At 41.2% G+C, this 12198-nt stretch overlaps 1 protein-coding gene across 2 annotated transcripts in view; it reads right to left on the minus strand.

Moving 5' to 3' along the window:
* The window catches only part of GAREM1 (GRB2 associated regulator of MAPK1 subtype 1), a 206987-nt gene that overhangs the window by 13354 nt on the left and 181435 nt on the right, over positions 1 to 12198 (minus strand). For both annotated transcript variants that reach the window (XM_025365646.1, XM_025365645.1), the window contains exon 4: positions 9049 to 10221. In XM_025365646.1, the coding sequence (XP_025221431.1) occupies positions 9049 to 10221 (1173 nt within the window). The remainder of the gene's footprint in view (positions 1 to 9048; positions 10222 to 12198) is intronic.

A 12198-nucleotide genomic window follows, 5' to 3' on the forward strand; every position in this document is an offset into this window, starting at 1 on the left:
AAGCTGGAGGTCAAGTGCACACTGACGCCTGGGACTCTGCTCTCCTTTAACTTAAGAAGATAAAGGGGAGACCATTTTTCCATTGTTCCCTGCCTCTGTCATGCCATCAGTGGCCACATAAAGCTAGAAAAATAATTAATGGTAGCATATCATCTAACAGTGAAAGCAAAGATGAAACACACCTAATAGAACAAACGCTCTGGAAAGCTTCAAGTTTCTAAGTGGAGGTGGTCAACAAAGTCAAGCGCAACTCCAATCTATGGTCCAAATCAAACACATCATAAAATGGAACTATTTTCTTTACTTTCAGAATACTGCCCAGGCAGCTTAACGTCATTTCCTGAGTCCTAGAATAGACATTTAACCTTCTTTTCCCTTCTCCCTTTCTTACAGTTCTAACTCTTGCTTAGCTGGGAGGGAACAGAGCACAGGTCAAGGATCAGTAATTTGAAAAGTGGAAAACAAGGTCTCCTCTAAATTGCCACATGTTGAAAATAATGCATGAGAATTTGTTAACAGTAGGAAGCCCATGATTGCATGAGTGGAAAGCAGAGTTACATGTAGATCTCTGGAGGGAAAAAAATGATACATACATACAATTGGAGTGTTTTCTACATAGTATCTATGAAATACTTTCTTTCTCCTGGTACATCTTTTTCTCTGACACTTCCTAGGGGTTTATGAAACAGCATCACTAAGACTGGGGGCTTTCTGGTACAACAGCATTTCTTGGAAAGCCTTTGTTTCTCACAACTTCGACTCCTCTGTTCTGTGGAAGAAATACAACTTTCACATGCAGTCACTAACAGGACCAAAGAGCTTAAGAAAGCTAAAAGGACAGTAACTATGGCATGGTCTTTACTTAACAGTTTTCAGATGGCCTTTTGGGAAAAAAATCAGTTTCAGAGCAGTGGTGGCTGCTCAATCTTACATACAAGACAATGGATCTAGGGACATCTGCTGACCGGGCCATGTATTTCCTTAGTTAACCTTCTAGAACCAATTGTCACATGCCTGGCAGGGGCGTGGGGGAGGGAGTATACCTCCTGTCTCAAAGATCATATTGCTCGGAATTGTGGACAATCAGTAAAGATATTTTGGCACACTCAGGTGGAGTAAGGATCGTTTTGTTTCCATATTGACAATGATCAAGAAAATACATACACTGCAGGGGAGCTTGATTTAAAATGAGATTCACCTTTCTTGTGCATTTTCTTCCCTAAAAAGCTAAATGCAGGACAAGTCAGCAACCCAAAGAAAGGAGTTTTGTAACCATGCTTCCTTGAACTTTGTAACTTTGCCTTCACTGACTGCCCTCTGCCCTGTATTTTACATTTCTTCCCACACTCCCAGATAACAAAATCATTACAGCCGTAAGAAATCTTATTTATAAAGAGGCTTTTATACAAAGAGTTCATAACCCTGTCGCATAACCATCAGTGGATATTTTCAGCCAAACAAAAATTAAAGTTTTATAATGACAAAGTACAATAAATGAACCTCTATTTGATTAATTACACGAGGGCAAATGTGATTTACAGTCAAAATCCTGATTCTTAGACATATGAACTTCTTTTATCCATTTTTATACATTGATGACAAGGACCTAAGACAGATCTTTCTCAGAAATGGTCTCCAATATTCCAGCCTCAGGCAAAGGAGGCCCAGGGGAAGGAGCGGGCAGCCACTCACTCAGTGGCAGGAGGGGCAAGTGGTTCTGAAAAGATGTACTTGTTTAAAATGTAGGGTGCTTTCATGGGCTCATAAAGTATATGCCATTGAAGAGTAGAATAAAGATCCTTCCTGAGCAAGGAGTATACTATGTGATAAATATACTTAAGTCATGTATAACCTTCCTATTAATGTGATTTTATACAAATGGTACGTACTTAATTGTACAGCTTTGGAACAAGACTTATCCAATAGAACAGGGGTCCCTAACTATTGGGATATGGACTGGTACTGGTCTGTGGCCTGAGAGGAACCAGGCAGCACACAGCAGGAGGCGAGCAGCTGGCCAGTGAGCCAGTGAAGCTTCATCTGTATTTACAGCTGCTCCCCATCCCTCGGATTACTGCCCGAGCTTCGCCTCCTGTGAGATCAGTGGCGGCATTAGATTCTCATAGGAGCACGAACCCTGCTGTGAACCGCACATGTGAGGGAACTTTGCATGTTCCTTATGAGAATCTAGGTTGCGTGTTCCTTATGAGAAGCTAATGCCTGATGATCTGTCACTGTCTCCCATCACCCCCAGATGGGACCGTCTAGTTACAGGAAAAGAAGCTCGGGGTCCCATTGATTCTACATTATGGTGAGCTATATAATTATTTCATTATATATTACAATGTAGTAATAATAGAAATAAAGTGTACAATAAATGCAATGCACTTGAGTCATCCCGAAACCACTCCCTCTCCCAACCCCCGGTCTGTGGAAAAATTGTCTTCCATGAAACTGGTCCCTGGTGCCAAAAAGGTTGGGGACTGTGGCAATAGAATATTATAATTATCTTTATTATCATTCTAATCATTAAGCTTTTCAATGGACACAGAAGAAGAAGAAAATACATCTTGACCTAGAAGCTTTCATTTAAAAAGAACCTACATGAAACAGAAGGCAATTAGTTTCAAAGTTACCAAACACAATAATAATTTAGTCCTTATTTCAATTAACAAATGGGAACTTAGGTATGGCTTGCTTACAAAATACTCCTCAAAGCTTGTAATTAAAATTAATTAAACGTCAAATGCCCTAGGAAACCTCATTAACTAGTGGAATCCTGACTGTATCTTTTTGTAGAGCAGTTATTTTGAAAAGTAAATAATCACTAAGCTTAAATATTAATACATCAGATTTAAGAAAATCTGTTAATACCTAATATTAATATTTTACAGAGAGAAAAAGCCCAAAGACAAAATAAAATAAAAATGCAGAGTAGAATCAATTCTTAGCTACTTCCCACAGCTTGTTATCAACAAACATATTTTATGGTACTTTCTTAACTTGGGTAGTCATGTGAGGCCACTAATTCTGTAGGCTGGGCATATCCAAAGTAATGAGACCTGGCAGCACCAGGAGCTGGCCTGGCCAAGCCCGAGGAAGGGAGTCAGTTATCCAAGGCCACTTCTCACCTTTGATATTTCTGTGTAATACCAGTTTCTTGACACTTGTTCACAGCCTTAGAGCCTCATGTGGCTTTTTCACAGGCACTCTAGTTCTTAAAACCCCTGACTCTGCCACTAAAAGATTATGCTATTGGGATCCACAGGGTGCCAAGCATTTCTGGAGCTCTGTTTTTGGGCTTATGATGATTACAAAGTTTGTGATGATTCCACAGTTATGTAACTAAAACATAATACCTACCTTACCAAGTAGACGTTTTAAAAGTCAGATTAAAAGAATGTTTTGCTATTTTTAAAACCAATTGTGTGTTTTTATCATATCTCAGAAACCCAGCAGAATGAACTAGCACACCCACTTCTGGAATGGGAGGCTGACTGACCCCCGTGGTAGCTGGCTCTGCCCATTTGCTGTCGGGCTGGATATGTCCACTCCCACCCACCTCCTGACTCTTTGGAGGGGCCTTATGTACCTGGAAAGTGTGACTTCCTCTCTCCACTCTTTAGTCAAGGAAAGACAGCGGGAAAAAAACCTCTAAACAGTGACTGTCTACCTAACCCTAAACTGGAATCCATCCTATATTAAATTATTGCTATTTATTATAAATGTTTACCAAGTGCCAGGGAGAAGTGCCAAGTTCTTTGCACAGTACAAAAATGCAGTGAAGATGTTATTATCCCCACAGGAACTGACTCAGGGAGGTTAAATATTTTGTGCAAGGTATGAAGCTACAAAGTGGTAGCGTGAGGATTGAAATCGATGTACAGCTCTCACATGCAATGCTGCACGCCTCTAATTATCTATCACATAGCGAGGGTTCTGCCTGGCTGAGGCAGATTCAGATGCCCCAACAGACTTCTCTATAGTTAAATCAGTTTTTTGCAAGCACCTACTAGGCTAGGCCCATCAATCTGGCATTAAATTTACTCTTTAAGTCCCATTTTTCTCGAACACCAACAACACAGTGTGCTTCATTAAAGAAACTTTATGATGAACTTTTGGCCTTCTAACAATGAATGCGTGCTACCAACCCATCTTAAAACTTAGTTCTTAAACTCTGTTTCTCATAAGCTGTGGGGCAATCTTGTCTATCACAAAGGTTCACAAATTCATCAACACTGCAGTAAAACATGGTTGAAACCAGTGGTTCACAAAAGAGCTTCTTTTATGATTTTCCTTTTACCAGGAATTGCTATAATATCAACCACTATCCAAGAGGGAATGTGTTTTTTTTCTGTTATTAAAGACAGATGGAGGCTGGGCACGGTGGCTCATGCCTTTAATCCCAGCACTTTGGGAGGCCAAGGCGGATGGATCATGGGGTCAGGAGATCAAGATCATCCTGGCCAACATGGTGAAATCCCATCTCTACTAACACAAACAAACAAAAAAAATTAGCCAGGTGTAGTGGCGTGAGCCTCTATTCCCATCTCATTGGGAGGCTGAGGCAGGGGAATCACTTGAAACTAGGAGGTGGAGGTTGTAGTGAGCCGAGATCGCAGCACTGCACTCCAGCCTGGTGATAGAGTAAGACTCCATCTCAAAAAAAAAAAAAGGACAGATAGAGAACACTGACCACTGGGTGCTGGGGTCCTCAGATAGGATACTGCTACACAAATGGTTTCAGAAGAGCTGTGAACCTGCAGGGTTATTTTGTCTGTTTTTCTGAGACTGAGTCTTGCTCTGACACCCAGGCTGGAGTGTAGTGGCACGATCTCAGCTCACTGCAACCTCTACCTCCTGGGTTCAGTTGATTATCCTGCCTCAGCTTCTGGAGTAGCTGGGATTACAGGCATGCACCGCCACACCAGGTGTTTTTTTTTTTTTTTTTAAAGTACAGACCGGGTTTCACCATGTTGGCCAGGCTGGTCTTGAACTCCTGAGCTCAAGTGATCTGCCTACCTCGGCTTCCCAAAGTGCTGGGATTACAGGCGTGAGCCACCATACCAGGCTGACCCTGCAGTTTTGATAACTATTTGTAACTCATTGCATAGAGGAGAACAGACTGGAAGTCAAATGCTCTATTTATAGCATCTTGTGCAATATAAAGTCTTCCCAGCATTGCTCTCCAAAATGGCATTTTCTAAAGAGGGGGAAAAGAAGATTGCTCTTGAAGATTGCCTTTTGTAGAGTACATCTGGGTAAATACTTTACATATCAGCCAATAACCAGAAAATCTACCTGATGAATAGACGCCTGCAATGTTATAAAATAGAGAATGTGTTTAGATCAATAAGGATAATCCACTCAAAAGGGACTGTCAGGTCATTCTGATCTGGGGGAAGCTTGCAAAATTTTAAAAAGGGAAAATGCCAGACTGGGCATGCTCCCTCAGTTGGGCTCAGATGCAACAGTTCTAGGTGTTGCATCTTGTCTATTTCTTGAACCAGGAACTGTTTACTTTTCCCTGTGACATTCCCGTTAGGAAGAGAACGGCCTCTCATATTCCAGAGAGGTTAGTGTCAGTGTTTTGTTTAAAAACTTATTAAACATGGCTGGGTTCAGTGGCTCATGCCTGTAACCCCAGCACTTTGGGAGGCAGAGGTGGGTGGATCACTTGAGGTCAGGAGCTCGAGACCAGCCTGGTCAACGTGGTGAAACCCCATCTCTACTAAAAATACAAAAAAATTAGCCAGGTGTGGTGGCACGTGCCTGTAATCCCAGCTTCTCAGGAGACTGAGGCACGACAATCACTTGAACTGGAGAGGCGGAGGTTGCAGTGAGCCAAGATCGTGCACTGCACTCCAGCCTGGGCAACAGAGTAAGACTCTGTTTCAAACAAAACAAAACAAGCATAAATAATTCTTAAACAATCTTTACAAAGATATAAGAGGACTAGAGCACACAATTCTAGAGCATCAAATACAAAGATACAAAAGGACTGGAGCGTCAAATACAAGTGAATATGCAAGGTATATTAACAAAACATACGAACGGGATTAAACGGATGACTCTGCCCCCAACTATTTTCTGTTTGGCTCACAATGTAGTTTCCCTGTTTAAGACACAAACAGAAAAGGGTTGACAAGCAGGGCCCAGAGGATGCCAGAGCTGCAGCACAAGTGGGGAGGAAGACACCCTTTCTTTGACTCCTTTCCGTTGCCCTGGCACCTTCTATTCCTAAGGACCTTGTGAGAGTTGTCACCTTCCCAGCTAATATCTAGCTGGTGAACTTTCAAGTGAAGCCAACATCTTTAATTACTGGGTAGGAGAGTTGGCTGGACACATGGCACATCTCTCTCCCAAGACCTTACTCCACCGGAACTATCCAAAGAACTTTTACTTAATTCTGTGGGAGCACTTAAATTTATGCCCCATTAAAGTTCCCTTTTGAAAATTACAAGCTGAAGCCACATCTAACAACTATGATGTTCTCTGGATCCCACGCACATCCTAAAAATGGAAAATTCATTTCATGGTCACAGAACCAATAAAAAACATGACTTCATTTGAAATGCCTAATTTTTTTAAAAAAACCAAATTAAATGATTTCAGGTGTTTATAAAAAACTCATTAGGTTTATAGCATTCTACAAACACTGGACACGCTCTGAAAAGATTCTCTTACGTCATAAGAAATTACAGCTTAGACTGGAGGCCAATTTTTTTTTTCTTCTGTGAGATTTGCTTTTAGTTTCAAATTTAGCGTTTCTTTTTTAGTACCAAGGTCAGAGTTGGACCTCTTAATATTTATGTTCTTACTCATCTTTCATTAGCCACAGAAAAAACAAGTGATGCTAGTTTCCTACCTCCAGACTTGGTTACATAAATGACCCTGGGTGTGACCATCTCGGATGAGTCTGTAAGTCAGTCAACAAACATGAGTCCCCACTGTGTGCCAGGTAGGACCCAAGTTCAGTAGGAAAAGCTCATACAGTCATGTTTCTATTGAAGGTCAGAGTCCCAACCTTCAAGTAACACGAAATACATAGCCGAATTAAGACATCCCTCAAGTTCCGGGAGAACTTGTTTGGAGGGCTGCCCTCTTACTTTTTACCTGGCTTTTGATGAACATTCCTAGGGAATCGCTGACAAAAACACACGGGCCAAGGACCCCAGCTCTACCATTAAGTTCCCTAAACAGTCCATGACATTTAGTGAATACAGGGATCTCTGGGCTTGTGCCTGATGGTCCCCACAGGATCCTGTAAGGAGCAAGGGCAAGTCCAGATCTGTAGCTGCTGGGGAGCTCTCACGCCCTGCAACAAAAGGCCAGAAGTGGGTCCTCTCTTAGGAAAGCTTTGCAGCAATGAGGGTTCTTTATGGCCAGCTAGGCATGGAGCCTGGCACAAACTGCTGCCTGACACCCAGGGCTGTCCATGCCCTGGTGCCAGCCTTTCAGCCACCACTGCCCATCCCTATTCAACTGCCCCACAGAACTCCTTGTTTTCCCTCGTACATGCTTAAAGCTGCCCCAGCTTCCAGCTCGTTGCTCATGCTGCTCTGTCCGGAATGTCCCTCTTTCTCATTTCTCTTCCAATTCAGGTACATTTTCTAAACGCATGTAACATGTCACAATCTCCACGGAGGTTCCTCTCATTCATCCCCCGACTAGAAGTTTCTCTGTTGCCTCTGAATTCCCCATACATTATCTCTCTCTCATCTTCCTATTGTTTATCACCTTTTAACTTGTGTAACAGTCATTTCTTTTCATCTGTTACCTTCCCTGTAAAACTGAGAAGTACGAGGGGCTAGAGTCCAGGTTTTCTTGATGACTGTATTTCTAGCATCTAGCCTAGTAATTCCATAGTTTTAAGAAACCGGGTTCTGCACAGCCCCAGGGTTCTAGAAAGGTATCCTAAGATCACCTGGTAGGGGCAGAGTGGGCAGGGACCCAAGGAAGGCCGCTTCCCCACAATATGTGCTTTGGTCAGATAGGTTTTGATTTGAACTCTTCTATATATTGGGATTCATATAATTCTTTTAAAAAGGATTCTTCTAGAGATAGAAAAAAGGAAGCCACTGTAACAGATATTGTCAAATAAATTAATAAAATTACACTTAATACCTGTAGCCCTTTCTCCCTCAGGGATAACGAAATTCAATGATTAAAAATGAATAGCAAAGGTTCAGAGTGGCTGTCAGTCGAAGAACATGGTCAAAATAGAGGGCCCTTTCTTTTGTTCTAAACAGAACTGTACCAAAATTTTAGTTTTACATTAAAATCAAGCTCTGAATGAGTTACGTTTAAGGTGTTAAATAGAACTGGCCTGGCACCTGGTTCTGGGGTGTGTGTGTGTGTGTGTGTGTGTGTGTGTGTATACATTAGCACATCCACTATGCTTTGATCTCAAAGTAACTTCAGGGGTATAGGAGAGAGTTGTAAGTAAGGCTGCTGCCTCTTGATTTTCCTCTGCTTCCCCTCCCACTACCAAATAAATTTACTCCTCCTTCAGTCTTCCCCATCACAGTAAATGACAATAATATCCATTCTGTTGCCCAGGTTAAAAATCTAGGCGTTTTCTTTGATTGCTCTCTTTCTTTCATGCCCAACATCTAATTCACAAGTAAATATTGTTGGGTTTACCTGTGAAACAGTCTAAAGCAGTCGTCCCTCTCTGCCAGCCACTACCAGCTGCCGCGGTTTAGGGCCTCACCACCTCACACCTACGTTACTGCAGTCGCCTCTTCTCTGCCTCCCACCTTCCACTCTCTCCTCCCTATAATCCATTCTCCGGGCAGCAGCAAAAGTCATGTTTAAAACTCTACTGTTAAAAACTCTCCAAGAGGTTCTCATCAGACATAGAATAAAACTGTAATTTCTAACTGGTCAAAATAATCAAGCTAGCATGTATATCTCACTCCAAACTAAACAAATTTGCTCACTCTGATAATCTTCAGTTGGGGAGTTTTAAGAAAATAAAGTAGTGGATGACTGAGCAGAGAGACAGTAAGACTGGCACCTCATTCAAAAACAGAAATGACTTACGGCTTCAGATTTGGGAGGCACTGGAGGTGGAGGTAGGGAAGTATCTGAAGATTTCACTGCTGCTCCCAGAGTCCCAGGGATGGGAAGAGGAGAAGTTGCACATTTAGATCGGACAGAACCTCGAAACTGATCACATCTGCTCTTCTCGCTCAGGGAGCGAGTGAGAGGCTGATGGCTGGGCTTGCCTTCCTCCAGCCACAGCTCTTCATAGGGAAGTTCTGACTTTCCCGGGAGGCCTGCTGATTCTTCACTAGCTTCTGGGAAAAGGTAGTCGCTCCCACTATCTCCAGAGTCCTGGTAGGGCAGGATGTCATGAGGAAAGGGGGCCCAATCTCCCCCCAGGTCCCTGCAACCATGAAGGTTCACCTCGCTGTTGCCATGGAGATTGTTGCCATACACACAGACCGAGAGTCGGTGGAAGGACTGAGTGAGCTCATCGCGGGCGTAGCTGAGGGAGTTGGGCACGTGGTTGTGGCCAGAGCACCGGCCCTTCTTGGGGCTCTTGCAGTCCTCATTCCAGTCGGTTTTCACATCACGGACAGCCCGTGAATACTCATCGATGTCGAACTGTTCTTGGCAGATACCTAGCCAGTGATGGACCAGGGTTTCGGGCCATCCCTCTCCCTTCACCAGGTGTTCTGGGAGGCTGAACTTGGGGACAGTCAAGTGCAAAGGAAAGTGCATGGGGAGGATCTTGTTGTTCCGCAGCACACAGCAAACCACCACCGTCTTGGTCTGGATGTTCACAAACTTGTAGCGGTGCCCCTCCCGGATGAAGTGGAGGTCGTATGGGTTTCTCGGTGGAGGGCTTGGCACAGTCACATTCACAGGAAGCCTGGTCTTCTCCACAATGTTGCGGATGGTGTGTTCGCCCTCTTGCATCTGAAGTTCCAGGGGACTTCGGGTGCTAAACCTGCCCTTGCACTGGAATGGAAGGCTAATGCTTTCGTTGGTCCGGTGATTCATGCAAATGAGGCATGGCATTTTGCCTTTTCCCAGCTTGCTGATGGAATTGAGCTTCCCAATCTTTTTGAAGATTGTGTTGAGTCGTGACTTTTCCTTGAATGTCTTTGCATAAAGGATTTCTGCTTGCCCCATTAGAGTGAGTTCATCCCCAGTACACAGGGTGATGTTGTAAACTTCAGTGTCCTCATTGCATTCACCTGAAGCAACCTACAATATAATAAAGCACATTTTAGGTTCATTTCCTTTGATCTACTCATGCAAAGAAGAACTTCCTATTAAGACCCACACAAATACATACACAGACGAAAATGCTGTACTTTTCTTTAATACTAAATTTAGACACTTGGTTTTATTTTTATTATACTTATGTGGTTAACAATAACTACTATTTGTTCAAGATGATATTAGTCTAGAATTTTATAAACATCTCTTTTCTTTATATATGCAGAGTAGTCTATCATATGGATACTAACAGGGACATTGTAATTTTTTTTCTTTTTTAGTTATAAATGTTTTCATGAATGCTGATGTAGAAAATTCCTTGTTTTTTATTATTTAAATTTAAACTTTTTACTTTTTAAAATTTTACTAAATTTTTAAAATTTGAAATTGAGAAAAAGAACTTAAAAATGTGGTATTTCTCCATTTTTAAAAAATTATACATCCATTATTTAATTGGAAGAAATATTTAAAAATACAAATATAAAAATGAACTTCTATGCTATCTTATCACTAAAGATAATCTGTCAAATATAAATAGAAAAAAGAAATAGAATTGATTCATCTATCTCAGAGATACAAACAGATACATATATACACAATTCTGTTACCTGAGTTTCTAACTGTATCCATTTCCCCAGGGCATATACTTCATCAATAGTAATACTAACCTAATGTATTCCATTTTGTATGAGTGTGCATTATTTGACTAGCTCCCTACTCTAAAATAAAAATATAGATGGATTTCTTCCAATGTCTAGCAATTATAAATAGTACTGCAATGAACTTTTTTACAGCTCAATTATTTCCTTAGGATAAAGTACCAGAAAAACTGCAGGGACAAAAGCTATGCATATATTTGTTTTTTGGTTTTGTTTTGTTTTTGAAGACAAGATCTTGCTGCCCAGGCTGGAGTGCAGTGGCATGATCATAGCTCACTACGGCCTTGACCTCCCAAGCTTAAGGAATCCTTCCACCTCAGCCTCCCGAGTAGCTGAGACTAAGGTGTGAGCCACCACCCCTGGCTAATATGCATATATCTGAAAGGTCTAATATGCACTGCCCACTGTGTTTTCATCAATGTTATACTTATTTATACTTTTATCACTTTATGAAATTATGACTCCCTATACTCATACTGAAGTTTATTTCATGTTTACCAGTATGAGAGATAAAGCATCCATGCTGAATTAATTTATTTTAAATATATTTATTGGTATATTCATTTTTCAGTATTTATCTAATTATTTAGATCTCTTACTGATTACTTTTTATGTAAATGAAAATGTAATTTATGCTATGCATTTTTCCATTTGTTGTTTGAAAGGCAATTTTATAGCTTAACTATTAAAGTAGTCTTTTTTAAAATGTAGTCAATATTTTCAAAATTTTCCTTTGTGATTTCATTCTTGGGTGCTATGTTTCTAGCCAAGATGATACAGATTCATGATTCTGAACCAGGAGTGATTGTACCCACTAGGGGGCAATGTTTGGAGACAGTTTTGATTGCCACGACTGGGGAAGCTGCTGTTTGCATCTAGTGGATAGAGGCCAGGGAAGCTGCTCAATATGCTATAACGCTCAGGACAGCTCCCCACAGCAAAGAATTAGCCAGTGCAAAAATCTCAGTGGTGCTGAGGTTGAGAAATGCTGGTATAATGGCCAGTGTTTTCTTTTAATACTTTGCTATGTAGCTCTATTTTTTTAAAAATCCGAACCCAACAGGGAACGTAACTCTATTTACTCTGGTGGATTATTTAAGGTAGGTTTGCGTGTGTGTGTGTGTGTGTGTGTGTAAATTAACTGAGTGTTGAGTACACTTCCTAAATAGCCATCCCTTTCATCACTAATTTGAAGTGTCACTTTTATTGTATACTAATATTATATACTTTTGTATCATAAATGTAAAATATATAAAGTATTATATACTAAGTTCATAAAATACATTCAAATATATACCCATAT

This window comes from Theropithecus gelada, chromosome 18 (genome assembly GCF_003255815.1).
Source record: "Theropithecus gelada isolate Dixy chromosome 18, Tgel_1.0, whole genome shotgun sequence".
Lineage (NCBI taxonomy): Eukaryota > Metazoa > Chordata > Mammalia > Primates > Cercopithecidae > Theropithecus > Theropithecus gelada.